The 22,322-nt window shown below is 38.3% G+C and overlaps 1 protein-coding gene across 3 annotated transcripts in view; it reads right to left on the bottom strand.

Annotated features, from left to right (window-relative positions):
- The window catches only part of LOC120516726 (WD repeat containing planar cell polarity effector), a 456,415-nt gene that overhangs the window by 89,126 nt on the left and 344,967 nt on the right, over positions 1–22,322 (bottom strand). For all 3 annotated transcript variants that reach the window (XM_039738613.1, XM_039738612.1, XM_039738614.1), the window contains exon 11: positions 13,137–13,743. In XM_039738613.1, coding sequence (XP_039594547.1) covers positions 13,137–13,743 — 607 coding nt within the window. The remainder of the gene's footprint in view (positions 1–13,136; positions 13,744–22,322) is intronic.

The following is a 22,322-nucleotide window of genomic DNA, read 5'->3' as shown; positions in this document are numbered from 1 at the left end:
CAGAGAAAAAAGTGGGGAGAAAGCACGAAATGTCAACTTTAATCTCGAAATTTCCACTTTAATCACGTAGTTTATTTTGTCATTAAAGTAGAACATCATAAACTTCATCTTAAAATCGTTTAATTTACTAGTTTCTCAAATCCCATCGTAACTAAAGTAGTACGTTAAATGCTTTGCTTTGTATTTGATCTTCTGTGTGCTCTATGTGTGTGAATCACTACGTGCTTCTTAAACTGACTTTCTCTTCCTCCAAAAGGACACAGAATCCATTACAGTCGTGATATTACAGCTCTCTGAATAACTAAAATACTGAGATGTATACGTGATATCATTTTCATGATGATAGGAGTTAAAGCATGATATTAAACATGGGAACATGGTGGCGCAGTGATTGTGCGCGACCTTTGATGAAATAATTTATTGCAGTCTCTTTCAAACTAACCTCCAATTCTTGTCCGTCCTTTTCTTTCTCCAAATACCCAATCACCACACAATCAGCTCTGTAATAGACATTAAGCCATCTGTAAGCTTATAACGGCGATTTTTCAAAACTTTTAAGGAACTTTGAAATATCTTCGCAGTACATGTTTAATTATTCTATCCTTCACGCCAGTCCTAGTGAAGCATACAGTGCAAGGCAGGAACTTATCTGTGAACAGAGCGGCAGATCCTTGCTAGCGTAGCGACACCGTGTCCTTTAATTATTAACAATATAGATTATTTAAATGAAGTTAAAGTTTTATCTGTATAATATAATAAACATATTTTGTTGCATTTCATCTTAAAAATTATATCGTCATCATATGTAAATACGCGCTTTATAAAGTGGCTTCGGTTGTGCAATATTATAACTGTATCGCAAGTTTACAGTGAGGTAATTGTACTTATAAGTACAAAACGTTCTACAAGGAGCAGTTGATAGACTGATAGAGTGCGTTTAGAGCTCTTGGCCTCAGGTGATACATCCTTGTTGATTTTGATGCTAAAATAACTTTATCAATGTGAGGTGGATCTTGAGCCAGAGATTTGTTAAAATTCATATTCATGAATATCAGGTGACTAGGGAACTCTGATATCAATTAATAAAAAAGTAGCTTTTGGCACAAAGAGTAGTCTAATTTGAAATGACAATTGAATACGGAAGAGGTAACACGAAAGTAAGAAATGATTCCAATGATATGTTGGAGCAGAACTTGGCAGTTGTTATTATTGGGTAAAGCCATATACTGTAATTGGTGATACAAACTGTTTATGTGATATCAGAGTACTGACTGCAACATTTCCAACCCTGTTTTTTTCAACTGCTACTTCAAGGTAGTGACTGCCAGTGTATAAAAAGGAGCAGACTGGAGTTGGCTCAGATTGTCAACCACATTCTCGCAAACAGTGCAAGGGCAATTCTGCTAAGGGCAGGGTGCGGATATCTCAGGGGTATTTTTAGGAGATGAAATCTATGTGACTGGATGAGTATTGTCCTGCTGCATAAAGACACCAGCCAGGCCTTCCATTAAAAGTCTTAAGATGGGTGGTCAAGATTTTCCTGATGAACACCCTGACAAGAAACACTGGTGACAATCTATAAGAGGTATGTGCCCTCCTCATCATCACACACAATGCTTTGGTGATGTACAATTCCAAACTGTTGTGTAGATCCCACTACCCAGATCTTTTGAGTCTGGTTGTCATTAGCCCCAAGGGAGTTTTGAGATTCACTGGTGAAGTTCATACACCACCACCATCTTAAATGCAATTCCCAAGGGCAAATATCATCTTGCATGATGAAAAAATGGATTTCCACTTATGTAAGTTATCTGACCTTGGTTCAAGGTGTGACACAGTGATGCCCTGTGGGTACCAAATCTCTTCAGTTCCCATGGCTTACCAATGTATTTCCAATGAATGTCTTCCTGCAGCAATTATATCTATATGTCAACAAAGTGCCACCTAGGCTTACAAAAAGAAATGATCTGACGTCTACCAAAGTCACTCAGTCCTTTGTACAGTATGACTGATAAAAGTGTTAGTGAGTCTGTCTGAGGTCACCATGTCAAACACAGATGCTGAGTGCACCAACTGGTAGTTTGTTGAACTGAAATGCACAAGCGATGAGTGAGTGACATAAGAACCAGATTAGAGTTGTCAAAAGTGCAATTAGTGCAAGTTTATTCACCACAAAAACAAGTGTCACTGTAGACATCATCATTCTTCAAGAAATAGAGTTTTAAGGGATATAGTAAATATTTATAAAGAGATAAGTAGCTAAAAATCACCTGCATCCAGTCAACCCACCGAGCAACAATCCATCCCACAATATCTCAGGCATACATGCCATGAATGGGGCCCTGTCACAGCCATCGTTGCTTACCAGACAAACAAAGAACCAGGGACTCTGTGCTCGCTCCACTCACTCTTTCCTCATGTCTTATTGTATTGAGTCTGTAGTTCCTCTCTAGCGACATCTTATCTCATCTGCTCTGTGTCAGCAGACTAGACTTTATCCCCAACACCAAACTTAGACTCATGGGCTGTCACTCCCTGCCACATCCAGTCAATACAGGCTGAGCTCTTACTAGCCCCTTCCATCTCCCCTGCTCTTGGCTGTAGGAAAGCAGGTTTGACCCAGCTCTCATGTATGACTCTCTGTACTTAAGAAGAAACAACCTGTTTGGGCCATTTACTTTCTTCCATAGTTTACTCCATTACTTCACCATCTCCATCTCTATTAATATCTCTAATCAGAGTCATTCTTGGTGTTGTTCTTCTTCACCATTTTAGTGAAGATTGTAAGTATAATGGTCATGTAAAGCTAATTATTTCCATACCTGTATATGTATATTGATCCCCCATGCAATTTTTCTGGGTATCAAAAAATGTTTTGACAATACTTTGCCTTGCTCTTTGATTGTGCCACAGAACTGGGCTTGATTCCTATTCCTGGTCACCATGCGTAGTTATAACTTTTAGAGGAACTGTAAAAGCTTCTCGTTTTCCAAATGCTGGTAAGGCTTTGCCGCAATCCTCTTTATCACAGGTTTATTCAATAGAGTTATCTATTTATTTTCACACAACCTGAAAGTACTTTATTTCTATATCGACAGGGACTAAACATAATGGATTCTGCTGTGTTTAGGTATTTTTAGTAGCAGTACCTTAATCCAGAAACACTGACTACAACAATAAAGAATACTTTATTGACCCTCCAAATCAGAAAGTGCCCCTGCGGTACATATTGGTAATACCACAATGGTCTTAAAGGAATACTCCTCTCAAAAATGATAATTTATTAATCGGCTATTTACCCTGTTGTTTGTAGTCATAGCCAAGAACATTTCTTAATTCAATGTTTTTATGGCGAACAGAGAAAACAAATTTTCTAACACAACAGACTCCAAAAGAGACCAACACTGAATAAACAGCAAACAATGGCAAAAAATATTGCATAATCCAGATGTCTGATATTCAGTTGTATGCTCACAATGCTTCAAACACTTGTATTTTTTTTAGAAATATTGTTAAATAAACCACTTCTGGAAAATCCCCTCAACATGCTGAACATAGCTGGCGAACATGTTCAAACAGAATCGAGCTTTTGAGTTCAAGACTTTCTCCTAATTCCCAAAATAATAAAAAACCTAATAAAGTATTATGTAGGATGCCTCCATACACAACATTACGTATATAATGTAATAATATACAGAATAATGTTTCCCAGTGAAGTAGATGAAATGGTGTCATCTACAACATATTGTAATGATTATATGTGGAATACTATCCCAAGATAGCACTGTGTCTGGTGAATCAGGGTGTGGTTACAAATTTGGATTTTTCATTGCTCCCATAATAAAGCCTGCAGTGAAATTTAGGTCCCTACAACTGCCCCTTCCCAGTCCATAAATGTGCATGGACATAATCATTATTATGTGATATGGTATCCCTTGAGATGTCCACCATCAGCACATCCTGCTTTCACAACAGTAGACTGAATTGCAATGCCTGTCACTAGAACTACTAATCATCCCTAACACTTCTAGTACTGGCCTCCTGTGGATGCAGCAGCAACTTGTGCAGTAGATTAGTCTACTTCTGCAATTTGTAGGACTAATAAGAGAGAAGTATGTCTTCCCAGCAATATGATATACACCTCCATATAGTTGAGTTTACTGATTATACCTGTGGTGTTAACTGTTATAGTTTTAGCTAGTATATTGACATATATTTTATCAAAACCACTTCTTGTTTTGGATAAGCAGTACTTGCTATACGTCCCCCTTTGGGTGTCAGGAGAGGTAGATAATAAAGTTATGGAAGCCATTGGCAGTTTGATTAACTGATTAGTGCCTTGTGCTGTTGGAACAGTCCCTGACTCCTTGCAAAGTTCAGATTATAGGTTTATAGTGTCATTATTGTCACGTGTATAGAGTGCTGTGAAACTGTTGCTTGCTTAAACTGTTTCACTAAATGGATGAAAAGTGTGTTAAGGATTAACAGTAATGGAATGCTCCTCTGTCGCTCTTAGTTTTATAAACAGCTTGTGAAAATAACTGGCTTCAATGGAAAATGAAAGACAAAAATCTAGCTGAATTTTCATGTCTGCTTTGCCTAAATTAAGTCATCTTGTTCCTATTCAAAAGCACTCTCATTGAAGCCACAATGCAGACACAATAGTGACAGACAATTGAGTAAACAGCCATTCTTTACTTTTTCATTGTGCTGTCAAAAGTAAAATACATCAGCCCAGGAACCATTTAATTTTTTTTTATCACTGTAAGCTTTGGAAACTAGAGAGAGAGACAGTGAGCTCAACAGAAATACATTTTACATGTAGATCTGTCTCTTCAGGACCCATGGCAATGGCAGCTCAGGACAGACTCGAAGTGTGCCCAGATACAGTGCAGGAGGCAGCCTCCCAGCCCTTCAATTGACATGTAGTGTATGCAGCAGATATACGGTATTACAGAGTATCATTTCAAGCCAGCACACAGAGGTGGGCTTATAGAGTAGTGTGAGATATACTGATGTTGTGCCAGGGGCAGTGTGTAAAATACCCCATAGTAGCCAGGGGCTTTGCCCCATTGTTGGCTGATCGCTGAAATCTTAGTCTGATACTGTGGAATACACAATTAGCAACATAGAATACTCTCACTTTATATGTGAATTTCTTAAATGGTTTAACCAAATCATACTGTGATATGCAATGTGCAAACAAAGGCCGGGCCACATTGAACCTCTTTCCAGCAGCAGGCAGAACATTGTCTTTTCATGATAAATACATACATCTGTGTACCAGAGCAGAGGCCACCAATTTACTGGCCGTAGGTATTGCTGTTGTTTCCTTTAATAACAGTGAAACATTACATTCAATTTTTTTAGCACATTTTCATTCCAGCTTTTAAAAGTAAATCTATATTTTATGAGCAGAAATCTTTGATTTCCCTTCTTCATTTCGGTGTGACTAAACAAAAATGTTATTGAGGCCACCCTGCCGCAGATCGGCTGCAACTCTAGTTAATTAAAAGTATGAATGGAAGAAGCACAACACTTCAAGAGTAAAGCAAGCTACAATAAAACAGGACATCATATCAATTACCTTCATCTGAACTTGTATTTGAGCATATTTTGAGTTTGATCCTTTCAGTGCATCCAAAGGGTTAATTATTACATCCCTTGGGGCTCTAGGAATCTACATATTTCCAATTTTGGTCAGTGCATTTGTTTTTAGCTTATATTAAATTAACTCAGAAGATTTTACTAAATCCATAAAAGTTTTTTTAATCCTATTTTTATACTGATTTGGAAAAGAGACAGTACTTTGATGAGAACAGACTAGTAAATAGAGGTTTGAGGTTTATTACAAATGTAAAGTGCCTTATAAATAAAATGAATTATCCATCCATCATCCGACCCGCTATATCCTAACTACAGGTTCATGGGGGTCTGTTTGGACTATGGGAGGAAACCGGAGTATCCGAGTACCCAGAGGAAACCCATGCAGACACGGGGAGAACATGCAAACTCCACGCAGGGAGGACCTGGAAGTGAAACCAGGTCAACATGAATTATTATTATTATAAATAATACGTAGTCAAGAAACAAAGCATTAAGTCTGATTAACAGAAAGTCAGAACAATCTTTCACCAAGACCCAAAACTAAACTCAAAGCTGAAGTTAAAATACATAGCATTAGTCCTCACCAAAGAGGACTAAATAAGAAACACACACCTAGTCATTGTAGGGATTAATCCGCAATCTCGGATAGAAATGAAAAGTCAGTATTGACCTTTTCTCCTATTGCACAGCAGATATCACACACTGCTCATCTCCAATAAATCATTACGACAATGCTACAGCTAAACGTGTTAAAAAAGGCAGCAGCCATTACAATCAAAGATGAAGTTAGAAACATCCATCCATCCATTATCCAACCCGCTATATCCTAACTACAGGGTCATGGGGGCCTGCTGGAGCCAATCCCAGCCAACACAGGGCGCAAGGCAGGAAACAAAGCTGGGGCAGGGCGCCAGCCCACCACAGGGCGCACACACACCAAGCACACACTAGGGACAATTTAGGATCACCAATGCACCAAACCTGCATGTCTTTGGACTGTGGGAGGAAACCCACGCAGACACGGGGAGAACATGCAAACTCCACCCAGGGAAGACCTGGGAAGCGAACCAGGGTCTCCTGTGAGGCAGCAGCGCTACCACTGTGCCACTGTGCCGCCCAAGTTACAAACAATAAAAAATACTTTGTTAAATAAGTTTTCAAACAAAAATTGCTGATATAATTAGATTCAGCATAAGCAAAAACTCCCAATGAGAGGGAAAATACACAGAAAAAGTGTTTATGGAAATAAAAAAAAAAAAACAATTTTGAGCATAATGTACTATATGATTATTTACCTTTGGTACTTGTAGACAGGAAAAAGTCCTGCAATGTGGGAAAAATTTAAACAACTTCTTACTGATTGGTGTACACATTTTAAGCATTCCTGAACATTATTACTTTTAAAAGTTTCAGTGTGATGTCTGCTATATCATTTGCTTGTGTGTGTCTGTACATCCGTGGCGCTCACACCTTGACATTCTTATTACAGTCTCAAAGCAACTGAACCCCACTGGTTTTAAACAAGACTGATTCGTCGCAACTTCTCATTTCATTTCCAGAAGTCAGTCAGTCAGTCATCATCCAGCCCGCTATATCCTAACACAGGGCCACAGGGGTCTTCTGGAGCCATTCCTAGCGAGCACAGGGCGCAAGGCAGGAACAAACCCCGGGCAGGGCGCCGGCCCTCCGCAGGTTTCCAGAAGTCTCCTTTAAAATTTTACTTCAAATACAGTCTAAAAAATTTGAATGAGGCATTGTTCAGGGTTTAACAACTGTTTCTGATCTGCTGTCATTTCTCATTTATCAGTGTTTTGCTGTCTATGGCACTATGACTTAACACTTTGGAAAAACACTTTGAATAAAAATGGTACTGCTTTATGTTTTTTGAAATTTTCAACTGTTAATGAGCAATGGAAAAATGTATAAAATTCAGAAGAATATATAATGTGCCCACTCCAAATAACATCATCCATCTACCATGTCAATCATTTAACAGACATTTATATCATGCTTACATCTGAGAAGTGAGCAGTCAGGTGTTTTTCTATGTTACCATGTAATGCTAGCAAGAATAGTCAGAGTATGGAATAACTTCCATGACCTTATGGTATATTTTTTCCATTTAGAACACTATGCCGGTATATCACTTGCAAATTAACTAATAATATAGTGTCATTATTTTGTGTTATGGACTACATAGTTTTGCTTGATACATTTGTTTCACTTTCTGTTAGTATGTTTAAAATATTACTGTTGTGCTTGTTTGCATTGCAGTGCCATTTTGTGGGGCCATTTCAGCATCATGGCTATTGTTGCCAGTCACATGGGTCATCTGTGAAACACATGACATCAGTGTGAAAAACATATTTAAGACAGTGATAAAGTGGTTTCATTTTCTTAGTTTTGGAATAAAAACAAAAGAAAATAAATTTTATGCTTAGCGATTTTTACATGACTTCTTATAAGGAACTGAATCCTCTGCTTTGATGTTTGACTTTGACACAAGATTTCTTGCTTCCTTACTGGCATTCTGATCTCTGCCTGTTACTGGACTTTGCAATTTCTATGTGCGTTTCGGTCTAATACAAGAATTATTTATCTCTTGGTCTTATTTTTCTTTACTTGAGCTTTTCTCGTTCTAACAAAATCTTTAGTTTATCATGAAAATTGTAATTTATTTTTAAAACTAATCTTATTTAATTCATTCACAGAGGCCAATGTTAAACACATGTATGCATTACCTAATCAGTTGCTGGTTGGTCCAGAATGAATATCACTAATTTCCACATATGTAAGAAAATGTTTTTTTGAAACTTGCTCAATCTGTTCCCCGTTACATTAGGGGACAACCCATTTTTAACAGTGCTGAAAGGTGCAAACACTACACAGAGAATGACTGGATGATGGATTTGAACTTTGAAGCCAGACTGATGATGCAGCAATTCCAGCCACTGCACCTCCTTGCTAAGTGTTTCTGGGAAAGGCACCATCCCACAAGCCTTTAAAGGATGAAGGGAAAAGTTTGGTATTTTTTAAAGTCAAAGTTATTTCTTCACATCACGGTATATAGTAATGTGGCACATTGAATTGCATTCAAAGTAAAGCATCTCTCTATTATAAAAAAACATCCTGTGGAATGAATGACTAGGAGACGATATGTGATCTTCACGTTAAGATCACGAAAGACAAATAAAAGAACCGCGAGACAAAAGAGAATGGGCAAAAAAAAAAATCAGTAGTGTAAAGGGAAGCAGCACACACAGATACAGGTGTCTCAGTGCATATAAAGCGTATAAAGGACAATACGTTATAAGTGAAACGTCGACAATTAAAAGATCGCATTAGCGCAAAAAAAGGAAATTAATCATCAGGACCAGGTGCAATTGAAAAAAATAGCAGGACAAAGCGAGGTCAGAAATAAAATGAAAAGAGCAGAAAACAAAGTCTTTTCGCATTCGCATCATTCAATGCGCAAAACGTAGATTTACACAATAATGGAACATACGCTATGACAATCTGTGGACCCGAAGACATTTAAAGCAACAACAAGTTTAATTTCAAAGAAAACACGCGAGCAGCAGAGACACAAAGTAGCAAAAAGGATAGCGGCTGAACAGGCTTTAAAAAGATCGAAGGACAGAGCAACAGCAGCCCTCCACCCAACACGTGCAATGTTATACGTCCTGCAAGAAAGAATTTAACCATGCCCGGGGCCTGAAATAAAGGACAAGTACTGTTTTTACAATGTCACACGAGACCAGGCAGTGAGCCTTCATTTAAAACAAGTCCACAGACATCTAACCTAGCAGTTGTTGGATTGCTTTTGCCAGACAAGCATCATGTCCTCCCAGCTCTTAAAACAACGACATGCGACAAGCAGAAGAGGCAGCTCGCAAGCAGCAAAAAGACAACAAATGATCCAAAGGCATATCCTTAGCGTGCGTTTAGCCGACCAACCCCCCAGAACACCAGCAGCGTTATACGTCTGGCAAGAAAGAGATGTAACCACGCACGGGGCCGTATTGTTTTTACAAAAGTTTTTAAAGTAGAAGTGAAAATAATGCATATGTAACAATTCCCAAGAAAATAACAATCTTTTTAAATTGTATATTGCCTGCCTAAGGTAAAGTCATCCCTGATGGAGGATCGCAGGAATCGTGGGAAAGAGGGGTCCTGTAATCGGATTAGCGCTATTTCAGATGTGGAATGGCAAAACGGGGAAGGCAGTTTGACGAATGAGGTCTCCAGGACTTAAAACAAATCCAAATCATATTATGTGATATCATCTCATGTGAAATTCTACTCCATACTTCTAGAAGTTTTATTTTTATACTGTATTGAGGATTTATTCTATGCATTGTACTGTGTTGTATTGTATTGACACCGTTCTTTTTGACACCCACTGCATGCCCAACCTGCCTGGAAAGGGGTCTCTCTTTGAACTGCCTTTCCCAAGGTTTCTTTGATTTTTTCCCTACAAGGGTTTTTTTTTAGGGAGTTTTCTTAGAGGGTCAAGGCTGGGGGGCTGTCAGGAGGCAGGGCCTGTTAAAGCCTATTTTTTGGGTAGTCCTGAGAGGAGTGCGTTACAGTAATCTACAACTAATTTCTCAGCATCTTTCAGTGATATAAGAGGTCTAACTTTAGCTATGTTTCTTAGGTGAAAAAATGCTGTCCTAGTGATCTGATTAATATGCGATTTAAAATTCAGATTACAGTCAACAATTACCCCTAAGCTTTTTACCTCCGTCTTGACTTTTAATCCTAATGTTTCCAGTTTATTTCTAATAGCCTCATTGTATCCATTATTGCCAATTGCTAAGATTTCAGTTTTCTCTTTATTTAACTTGAGAAAGTTACTATTCATCCATTCTGAGATACAAGTCAGACATTGTGTTAGTGAATCAAGAGAATCGGGGTCATCAGGTGCTATTGATAAGTACAGCCGTGTGTCATCAGCATAGCTGTGGTAGCTCACGTTGTGCCCTGAGATAATCTGACCTAATGGAAGCATGTACTGTAGATTGAGAAGAGCAGCGGACCCAGGATAGAGGCTTGTGGAACACCATATTGGATATCATGTGACTTTGAGTTGTAATTACCACAACTAACAAAAACTTTTCTCCCTGTCAGGTAGGATTCAAACCAATTTAAGACCCTGCCAGAGAGGCCCACCCATTGACTAAGGCGATTTCTAAGAATATTATGATCAATGGTGTCAAATGCAGCACTTAGATCTAAGAGGATGAGAACAGATAAATGGCCTCTGTCTGCATTCACTCGCAAATCATTTACTACTTTAACGAGTGCAGTTTCTGTGCTGTGATTTGTTCCTAAAACCCGACTGAAATTTATCAGGAATAGCATGTTTATTTAGGTGGTCATTTAACCACAACAATTAAAACACAACCATATTATTTTAAGAAAAGCTAAAAGCGAAACATCTTTGCGAGATGCTGCCCTTTTAAAAGGAGGCCAGTTGTGCTCTTCATTTCACTGTTTGTCTTCCTCCGTGGCAACTTTTCAGGGCCAGAGGAATGGATTCACCTTGGAAAATCATTACAAAGCCCCATTATTGACACTGAATATTGATGCCCAGATGTGAATTGCTGTCTCTGTTCTGTAAACAACTAGACAAAGACTGAAAAAAGTCACACTTTATGTACTTTCGCTGACATTGTTTCACTATATGAATGCTTATTTCATTAATGCTTATTTCATTATTTCACAAAGATATTGCCTGCTGCATGGTATCAACATACAGATGTGCATTTTGGTGGTCTGGTGAGGGAAAGATTGAGCACACATGTAGCCTGTAATCAAGTGCGAGAACTGAGCAGACATTATAGATGCACATTTAGTGTTAATCAGGTTGAAGTTTAAGATTAGCACTGATGTTTTAGCACAGGCAGAAAGGCAGAGCAGAGCTGTTATTCCAGCACCACTGTGCCAGGATCTGCATGGAGTTTACATGTTTTCCCATGTATTTATGGATTAATTGCTATCAATGAACGTCAACGAGTTTACCTACTCAACAACATTATCTTTTGTTCTTTTATTACCATATTCTAAGCAAGAAAGTCTCATCATGTGTTATAAAAATCGATAATTGGTTTGTGGTGTTTTAAACTACTCTATTGCACATTTTTCAATTTTACAGTATTTTTTTTATCATGCATGCATATAACATGCCATGGAATGTGTGACAGGTAGGTCAAAAACCTAAGACTTTTTTTAAGTTCCAAGTTCAAGTCCAGATTTATTGTTATTTATGTAAACTACAATAAAACTCTTATGTTTGATCTTCATCACCTCCCTGCCACTTGGTGTGAAACTCGCACCTTAGGCTACCTAAAAAAACAGCAAAGTATTAAACAGGTGAAAAGCAGACACCATTTAGAAAAAAATAATCATATGGTTTGAGCGAAAATTTGTCTGTGGTTACAAGGCATGGCAGAATATGACTGCTGAAATAACAGAACTGCAGAAACAAACGTTGGATAATAAGCAGAAAATAATGTGATGCGGGGTTGTTGTCATACTTCCATCCATGACATCCACTGCGAGCAGACAAGAAAGCAGGGCCATCTTAACTGATGGGCACAGTGGGCACCGGCCGATGTTTCTGATGTCTATGTAGGGTGCTGTTTGCCTATCAAAACAAGGGCTCCAGCACCCCACTTTGCCTGGGGGCCTATGATGCTATTAAGACAGCCCTGCAAGTAAGCAAGAATTATATCCTTACTGCAAGAAAAATGTACCAAGTATCAGTGATATACATACACAACACATTATTTCCAGTTTACTTTTGTTGTCACATGCGTGCCTCAGAAATACAGAAGGTGCCATGTCTTAAATTTAAACCTTTGCTACTTCAAAATAGAGACATTCTGTATATATTCTGATATTCTTTTTTTTTTAAATTGGAACCAATTAACTCTATTGCAAAATGTAAAAGCAGGCTAGTTATTTTTATAATTAAAACAAAATGCTTAACTTTGGAACAGCTTCATGTGTCAAAATAATATATAACATGTTTCTAAAAAAACAATTTTGACTTGAAAAAATACCAAACATATCCTTTAGGTAGGTTTGAAAAGGAAGTCAGAAAGGCCAGATATTTTTCTAAATACCATTTGTCAGCTTGACATTCCAGGGACAAGTTCAGAAACAGCATCTGTAAAACATTGACTTATATTGTTCCAATGGTAATTTGTTTGTTTTGATTGACATGAGATAAACACAAAATTAAACATATAAATGCATTTTAATACCACGTGTGGCTTCAATGCTGAATATATTTTGTAGAAGAAATTGGTAAGGTTATTCAGTTTTGTATTATCCATTGCTATACTTTTAAAATGAGTTTTAAATTGACTAAAAGTGGGCCATCTAAGCTGAATCAATATTGTTAAGATATTGAAAGAGTGGAATGACACCTCAGATCATTTCCCACCTGTGATGTTATTTAACATATTTGTTGTAAATAAAAATAGAAATTTATTATATTAATTGTTCAATTCCATACTCACCCAGTTTAAAGCAAAGCATCCCTAATGGTCCTTTGTCAAATCTTAGAAAGAGAAGGTCATGAATATTAAGTGTGCCACTCTGGGAAGGTCCTTGGCCTACAGCCCATTGAATCTGAGTGAGGCTGGTGGACACATTGAAGTGTTTGTTGAACTGAATGTTCACCTTGGGATTGAGATCTTCAGCCAAAACCTGAACCTTCAAAGGTGCGATGGCCACATCAAAACACTGAAGTTCCCCCTGACTGCTGCCAACCACAAACATGGCTCCACTCGGGTGCCATTCAATTATTGTGGGTAAGAGATCAGCTTGAGCAAGGAGGGTAACTTGACGATGTGAATCGTAAAGAACCAGAGAGGAGTCCTGACAGCCTAGGATTAACTTCTCTTCTGTACAGTCCAGGCTACAGGAAATTGCCCTTGACTTCAAAGGAATACTGGTGACAGTAATGCGGTGAACTTTGTTCCGAGAACAGTCATAGATGCAGCTGTCAGCCATCTTCTCCTTGTCTGCATTAATGGAGTGTTCGACTGTATAAAGTTGATAAGGCTGACTAATGCTAAATCCAGCATCAAGCGGATCCCATTCTGTGTGAATGCAGTGCAAAATCTGAGAAAACAACAAAAGAAGGATCTGCTACATGGATATTCTTAAATAACATCAAGGATAATCAATGGTTATATATCAATACTTTATACATTTATTTTAGTGGATCACATTTCCTATATAAATAACAAAGTGTCAAAATAGTTTTTGGATAAAAATAAAATGATGAATCCCATTTACCTGTTAGCAGTTTAAATGTAAACATAGCACCCTCTGAATTGTCACAGCTCATGCCCATTTGTGCCCAACTTTCCACATATTTCTAAGTCAGCCTCATCTACTTTGGCTTGCCAATGGTAATAACACTGCAATCACCTGAGCCTACTTAATAATTTTGCAGAATATTTAATCAGATTTTTATGATGTCTGGTTTCCTCCTAGAGTCAAGATCACTGTTTTCTTGATTACTTTGCTTACTTGGTTGTCTCATGAGTTTTAAACTTTTTGACCATATTTATTGTGTTGTGTTTTTGTTCCTGTTCTTTGATCTAACAGTTAACCAACCCTGAATTCCAACAATATGTCAGTTCCAGTCATCTGCCTATTTCTGTAAAATGAATAAATTTACAACTTTGCTGTCATACTTCATTGACAGTCTCATTAAGACCATGGCCTCATTTTGTGCTGAGTTCTGAATGGTTGTTATATTCATGGGGGTCGCTGGCAGAAAAATCTCAATTTATAGATGGTGGCCTACCACAAATACAATACCTATAGAAAAAGCTCATTAAAATGCACAACTGAAACAAAATATTACAATGGGGTTATATTAAATATTAAGAAAGAACGGGCAACTTTGAGAATGTCAATGAACAGAAATTGAAATAAATCCTTAATTTGACTTGAAAATTAACAGCAGGAAATTCATAACCTAATGGTTTGACACAACATGGCTTGATTGGCGCTATTTGAAAAATATGCAAATGGCCAAATATGTATGAAACAAGCTTTAAGGGACTGGCAGGATTTTTTTGCCCAGGATGACGACTGGCTTATGAGCAGATTTAGGCTCCCAAGAGTCCTTCTCTCATGCTGAACTGGGTCCAACATTAGAAAGACAGACTGCCCGGATTTGGACTACATAACCAGGTTTTAACAATGGTTGGCTTTTTAGCAACAGGTACCTAGCAGAGGGAACTGGCGAAAAGGTAAGAATGTCTCCAACTGGACAAAATTCATCTCTGTCATACCTAATGTTCTGGAAGTCATAAACCGATTGACGATGCACTACATTCAGTTTCTATGTGGTGTGAGTGTACAGGTCAACATAAAAACACATTTTGCAACAGTGCCGTGTTTTACTAACGTAACTTCTAGAACTGACAGTGCGCATAGTGCAATAAGGGCACCTAGCAAGAATGACGCTATTTTTGTTAGCCACAAGCAGTGACACTCCATTAATGCACAAGTAATGCCAAGATGAGATTGACAAACGTGAGGATTGCTCTGGCATACCACATAATAAGGCATCTCCAATTACAGTTGCCATTCACATAGCAAAACTGCAGAACACATATGTGCTTTTTCCTCCTCTTCTTCACCTGAGATTGGACCTATATTGTTTGTTTTTTTTTTTTAATTATTTCAGGCATTGCATGGCTGGCAGAGCTCACCGCATTCACAGCAGCTCTAACATGTTGCTGTTCAATATATTTATTGGTGACGTCTGTGTGTGGGCCACCAAATGTAAGGGTTCTTTGCATGCCTCTGCTTTAGAGATCTACTTCTGTCTTTCACTCTGCTATAAAGGTTTTGTTTTTTACCTCTCTCTTCTGCTGTTTTCATTGTCTCGCCTTACAGGTACATCTTTTAATTATATATGTATGAGGTCAATTAGCATGGTCCATATATGGTAGTTTCAGGGTGTCAGCATTAAGGGGTTTAAGGCATGTTAATTTACATACATTTAAAAGATGAGTGTGATTTATAAAAGGTAAATTGTGTAGAAATGTATGTATGTCAGGTTTTATCAGTAAGACTTTTTTTGGAATACACATTTTCCTATTTTTGGAGTATGCATATTTTCATGCTCAAGTCCTGTCACATGTTTACAAATGAGACCCCTGGTGACCACAAATTGTTTTTAAGCCAGTTTGGATAATGTTACGTTATATAACACACATGCACAGTGAATGTATGTATTCATGGTATTATGTGCAACTGGTTTCCAAAACAGAATGAAACACATTAAAGGTAAAATTAAAGTAGTCAGCTGGGCATTCACCCATAAAATTAAGAAAATGGAGTGTACTAAATCCAAAGCAAAACTAAGAACTTCTCTAATCATTTTTTTTAGCTGTTTCAGATATAAACCATATCCATTGAAGAGAGTGTACATCAGTCAACACGCACCATGCTAGATCTCCTCCATGTGCCTATATGGATTTTTAGGTATCTTAAGCATTTCTTTTGTATTGCCTTGAAGGTTGATTTAACTTTCAGTTTTTCTTAGTAGTGTGATATGTGACAAACAACTTAAGTTACAGAGGTGATGTCAGTTAGATCTGTATAATGTATAATTTAGAAAACAAACTGCCTGAAAGTGTATGTTTTACAGTCCACAGATGTACTTTGCTGAGGCTATGAAATCAATTTCTTTGCACACACAGAAAATGGAAAGACGCTAAATAGCTGGGGACCTCCAGATTACACAAGGTCAACTGAGATCTTGAAAAACGTATATATGTTCGTAACAAAATACTTGAAACATCTTAATTCTAACTAAAAGTCCATTGTGTCAGTACATAGAGTAGCAAGGGGTTACATCTGTGTGAATCTACAAAATGAAAAAAACACAAGAAGGTTATTCTCATGTTTAATAATATAAAATAAGGTAAGAGACAATAAATTTTGACTGTACAACCTTCACCAAATGTGTCAGATTGTGCTCCACTCTTGTCAAGGCTGTCTAAGTTGCATTGCCAATTCACAATTTCATGAAATTTAGATTGCAATCCACATTTTAACAATAAAAATACAAGGCATACATAAGTATAAAACTTTAAACAGCAAAGAAGAATGTATTAATGATGCTGTTTAACAATAAAATGTTAGGTATGTGTTTGTAATCTAAAATGTCACTAACTATTGGCAGTTTATTTTTAGTGTTCCTCCTGTTTATTTACAGATGCAGTGCTTAACATATTGTATGGCTCTTGGTCTGCAAAATGAAACAGATTTGCTGACTTCATTTCCAGTTTTTTTTTTTTTTCAATGTGACGGAATACCTGCAATTTTTCTAAATATAATTAACAAGTTATGCAGAAATGTCCTGCAAGGTAAGACCCCAGGGAACCATATGTCTTGACTTTACATTGTTTTAGAAACACTGAGTGAATAGAAATTGGCAGACTAAGCTGGACTGAATGACTTGTTCCTGTCAAAACATTTTCTTATGTTCTAAGATTTGTGGGTTCATTAAAAACAAAAGGTGTAAAGAAAAAAAAAACAGTTGGAAGTAAGAAGAAAATTCAAGTAGAATGGGTGATTTGGGTGGGAGGGTTTGGCATTTTTCAGATGTGAAGGGCAGTGTGGGAAACAGGGTTTTTTTTTTGTTTGCATTTTCTGAAATCATTACTCAGGGAGAAATCCTGCAACTAGTTGCAAATATGGATCTGCCATGGGTATTGTAATGGATGTTACAAACACCAAACTGTCTTGTTTCATATGCAGTCATTTAAATATATACTATAATGATGGCATATTTAATAATATTGATAAGACAAATAGGGAAAAGTAAAGAGAAAGAGAGGCTGGGAGTCATGTGATGACACCACACGACGAACCACCTGGATTGGGACCCAAGTGCAGCGGGTGACACCTCAGCACTACACTAGACCAGTATGAGGTTTTTTATGGTGGCTGGAGTGCCAATCCTCCCACCAACCCATGAGTTTTCCCTGTAAGTAGGAGGACCTGCTGGCAGGGCTGGATGCAGGTTAACATCATACCCAGGATGAAGCAATTGCAGTTTAAGGGCCTTGCTCAAGGGCCCAGTGGAGCAGAGCCACGTCTGGAGGATTCAAACTCGCAACATTCTGATTGCCGGTGGAGATCCCTAGCCTCAGAGCCAGAGCATCAGAGTCATTTTAATGTAGAGCAACTAAAATGTAGCTATCAGGAAAAATAAACATACAATTAAAATCCAGTTTGAGCACTAAGAAGGTGAATAGAAAAGTCAAGACTACACGCTGATTGTCAGTATAAATGCGACAAGTTTTTGACATGAAATGCATTTATGAGTCAAATCTCCCGTTAGTCATTATTAACTCTACATTTGCAAACTGGAAAATGAACAGTCAGAATAGACTGGTGCACTTGAATAAATTTCAAAAAATGAATAACTTGTATGTTTACTAACTGTAACAGTACTTTTCTTCAGTGGATTAAAAAAATCTTTAATATAACCTCAGTGTTAGAGAAATGCAATTTTATTGATCACGATGTATTTACAACACCTATGGTTTATTCTGGGCGGCACGGTGGCGCAGTGGTAGCGCTGCTGCCTCGCAGTTAGGAGACCCAGGTTCGCTTCCCTGCGTGGAGTTTGCATGTTCTCCCCGTGTCTGCGTGGGTTTCCTCCGGGCGCTCCGGTTTCCTCCCACAATCCAAAGACATGCAGGTTAGGTGGATTGGCGATTCTAAATTGGCCCTCGTGTGTGCTTGGTGTGTGGGTGTGTTTGTGTGTGTCCTGCGGTGGGTTGGCACCCTGCCCAGGATTGGTTCCTGCCTTGTGCCCTGTGTTGGCTGGGATTGGCTCCAGCAGACCCCTGTGACCCTGTATTCGGAATCAGCGGGTTGGAAAATGGATGGATGGATGGTTTATTCTTTTTTGTTTGAATAATATCCATCCATCCATTATCCAACTCGCTATATCCTAACTACAGGGTCACGGGGGTCTGCTGGAGCCAATCCTAGCCAACACAGGGCGCAAGGCAGGAAACAAACCCCGGGCAGGGGTATATTAAATAGAGTAGGGGTGTCTAATTTTAATTTTATTGAGTACCAAAAATCACACTACCATATATACTCATGTTTAAGTTCTCCGGTGGATAAATCAAGGCTTGACTTTACCGTATAATTTCCGGTATTTTATAATATCGTATAAGTCGGGAAAATTCACGCTATTGGTCCAAGAGATTATGATATGCTAATGGCCAATTGAGAGAGTAACCAAGGAGCACACTGCCTTTTTTTCTATGCATTGTGCCTACGTGACCACAAAGTAATACCTGAACTATTCCAAAGTGATGTTTGCATTGATTTGTGTTTTTTGTATCTCACATCCTCAAACACCTGTATCGTAAGAGCATCTCTTATCTAAGATGGAGCGTTTGATCAGAAGAAAATATGAAGCTGGTTTTAAATTAAAAGTTGTTTAAGTGGCGAAAGAAATTGGCAACAAAATTCGATGTGTCTGAGAAACTGATATGAAACTGGAGGAGGCAAGAAGATGTAAAAAAAAAAAAAATGAAATGTATTTTTGAATGGTATATAAGTTAGGGTCTGATTTTATTATTGATTTTTCGTGTTTCAAAACCTGACTTATACTCAAGTATATACAGTTCCCTCCATAATGTTTGGGACAAAGACACATTTTTTCGTTGATCCACAGTTTAAAAATACAAATCAAACAAATCAGACATGAATAAGGTGCGCATTTCAGATTTTCATTTAAGGGAATCTGCATAAATTTTGTCACACAATATAGAAATGACAACACTTATTCTACACGGTCCACCCACTTCAGGGCACCATCATAATTGGAACAATTGGCATCACAGGTGTTTGTGATTCCTCAGGTATGTTGCATTGCTTCATTAGTGCAGGCCTAAGTTACCTAGACTTGGTTCTACCTATAGACTACCTTTGGAGTACTTTTGCCACTGTTCAACATGAGGACAACACCAACACCAAGAATAAAAACCATTAGAAAATGTGGTAAAACCTTAGGATTACCTCAATCAACTGTCTGGCATATCGTTAAGAAGAAAGAATGCACGGGTGAACTCAGTAATCATAAAGGGTCTGGTAGGCCAAGTTAGACCTCCACTGCTGACAATAGAAGACTCCTCACTATGGTAAAGAAAAGGCCCCAGATGCCTGTCTGACAGATCAGAAACAGTCTTCAGCAGGCAGATGTGCTTGTGTCAGAGAAGACTATCAGCAACAGGCTTCATAAAAAGAAATACAGAGCAAGATGCAAACTACTAGTTAGCCATAAAAAACAGGATGGCCAGATTACAATTTGTGAAAAACTCCTTAAAAGAGCGTGCAAAATTCTGGAAAAAGGTCTTGTGGACAGATGAGACAAAGATGAACCTATATGAGAGTGATGGCAAGAGCAAAGAGCAAAGATGAAGAGGAACTGCCCAAGGTACACAACATACCACCTTACCTTTTAAACATGGAGGTAGGAGTGTAATGGCTTAGACATGTATGGCTGCCAAAAGTACTGGCTCACTTACCTTCATTGATAACGTAACTGCTGACAGCAGTGGCATAATGAATTCTGAGGTGTAAAGAAACATCTTATATGCTGAAGTTTCAGTAAATGCTTCCAAACTCATTGGACGGTGATTCATCCTGCACCAAGATAATGATCTTAACATACTGCTAAGGCAACAAAGTCACAGACATCAAGAAGTCATTGCATGAAAGGGATATGTGACAAAGTAATACATATGACTGCTTTACTACACCTATCATTGCTGTGTCCTAAGCATTATGGCACCATAAAATGGGGGGACCATGCAGAAAAAGTGTTGTCATTCCTGCATAGTATTCTGCAATGTGTGCTTTATTTACGTCTGAATTGTTTGATTTGTAATTTAAACTTGTGGAGCAGAGGGGTAAATCAAAGAAAAATGTGTCTTTGTTCCAAACATTACAGAGTGCACTGTATACATTCAATGCAGGCTGGAAGCAGTGGTGCATTTAGAGGTAATGGAGTTCTATTCATAGACTTTATTAGGGCTCTATTCTTTCACCAAAACAATAACTGATTGATTTTAACAGGCTCATTAATGTGCTCATTAGTAAATAATGGAGCTATAAAAATGAATAAAATTAACACTAAATGACTCCAATGTAACACACATAAGTGATTGCTATATTCTAATAAAAAAATCCCCAGTTAGTTTTATTATTTCATTATTTTATTATTTCAACATTGACCCCAAAACAACAAAGTTAAGTAATGGATGGCAGCACAGTGGTAGCACTGCTGCTTTGTAGTAAGGAAACCAGGGTTTGCGTCCTAGGTCCTCTCTGTGTATTCCTTGTGTCTATGTGGGTTTCCTCCAGGTGCTCATGTTTCCTCCGATAGTCCAAAGACATTCAAGTTAGGTGGACTGGTGATACTAAATTGGCCCTAATGTGTGGCTGGAGTTTATATGAGAGTGTGTGCATATGCATGTGTGTGTGTGTGTGTGAGCTCACCCTGATTTGACTGTGCCCTGTCCAGGGTTTGTTCTTGCCTTTTACCCTAGGCTCCAGCACCCCCTGGACCTATTCAGAACAAAGCAGTTTAGAAAATGACTTTAGGCTAGGCATTCAACTAGGAAACAGAACTTGTTTAGAACATGAACCTATAGCCACCTGGGATCCCCAGGACTGAGTTTCAGAATTACTGGACCACTTTAATGTAAATCATGCACTGCATCTGAAGTCATAAGTAACACTGTTAAGTTACAGAGCCCTTCTTCAAGTCTGTTAAAATCAGTTCTGTCTAGGGATGGGATTTATTAGGCAGCAAGTGAACATTCAGTTTTTGAAGGTGATGTGTTAGAAGCAGGGAAAATGGGTAAGCTTAAGAATCCGAGCACCTTTGACTACAGCCAAATTGTGATTACTAGATGGCCGTGTCAGAGAATCTGAAAAACGCTAGGTCAAGTGGGTTGTTCCCTGGTATATCAGGGAGGTGGAAGTGGAAGTGGTCCAAAGAAAGACAACCAGTGAACCAGTAACAGTGTCATGGGCACCAAAGGCTTATTGATATACATGGGGAGTGAAGGCTAGCCTGTCTGGTCTGATCCCACAGAAGAGCAACTGTAGCACAAATTACTGGAAATTTTAATGCTAAAGAAATGTGCCAGAACACACAGTGCTAGATTGCTGCACATGGGGCTGCGTAGCAGCAGACCGATCTTATTGCCCATGCTGGCCCCTGTCCACTACTGAAAGCACCTACAATGGGTACGAGCACATCAGAACTATACCATGGAGCAATGTAAGAAGGTGGTCCAGTCTGATGAATCATATTTTCTTTTAGATTATGTGGATGGATGAGTATGTGCCTGTTGTTTACCTGAAGAAGAAATGGCAGCAAGATGCACTGTAGGAAGAAAGGCAAGCCAGCAGAGATATTATGAAGTTCTAGGGAATTTTCTGCTAGGAAACTTTAGGTCCTGGTATTTACTTACTTTGACACGTACCACCTACCTAAAGATTGTTGCAGATCACTTACACACCTTTATGGCAACAGTATTCCCTGATGGCAGTTGCATATTTCAGCAGGATAAAAGAGACCTGCTATACTGGAAAAATTGTTCAAGAATTATTTGAGGAAACATGACAAGAAG

This window comes from Polypterus senegalus, chromosome 16 (genome assembly GCF_016835505.1).
Source record: "Polypterus senegalus isolate Bchr_013 chromosome 16, ASM1683550v1, whole genome shotgun sequence".
NCBI classification, from domain to species: domain Eukaryota; kingdom Metazoa; phylum Chordata; class Cladistia; order Polypteriformes; family Polypteridae; genus Polypterus; species Polypterus senegalus.
Note: the sequence above shows the minus strand (reverse complement) of the source record. Positions and strands in the feature narration are given on the sequence as shown.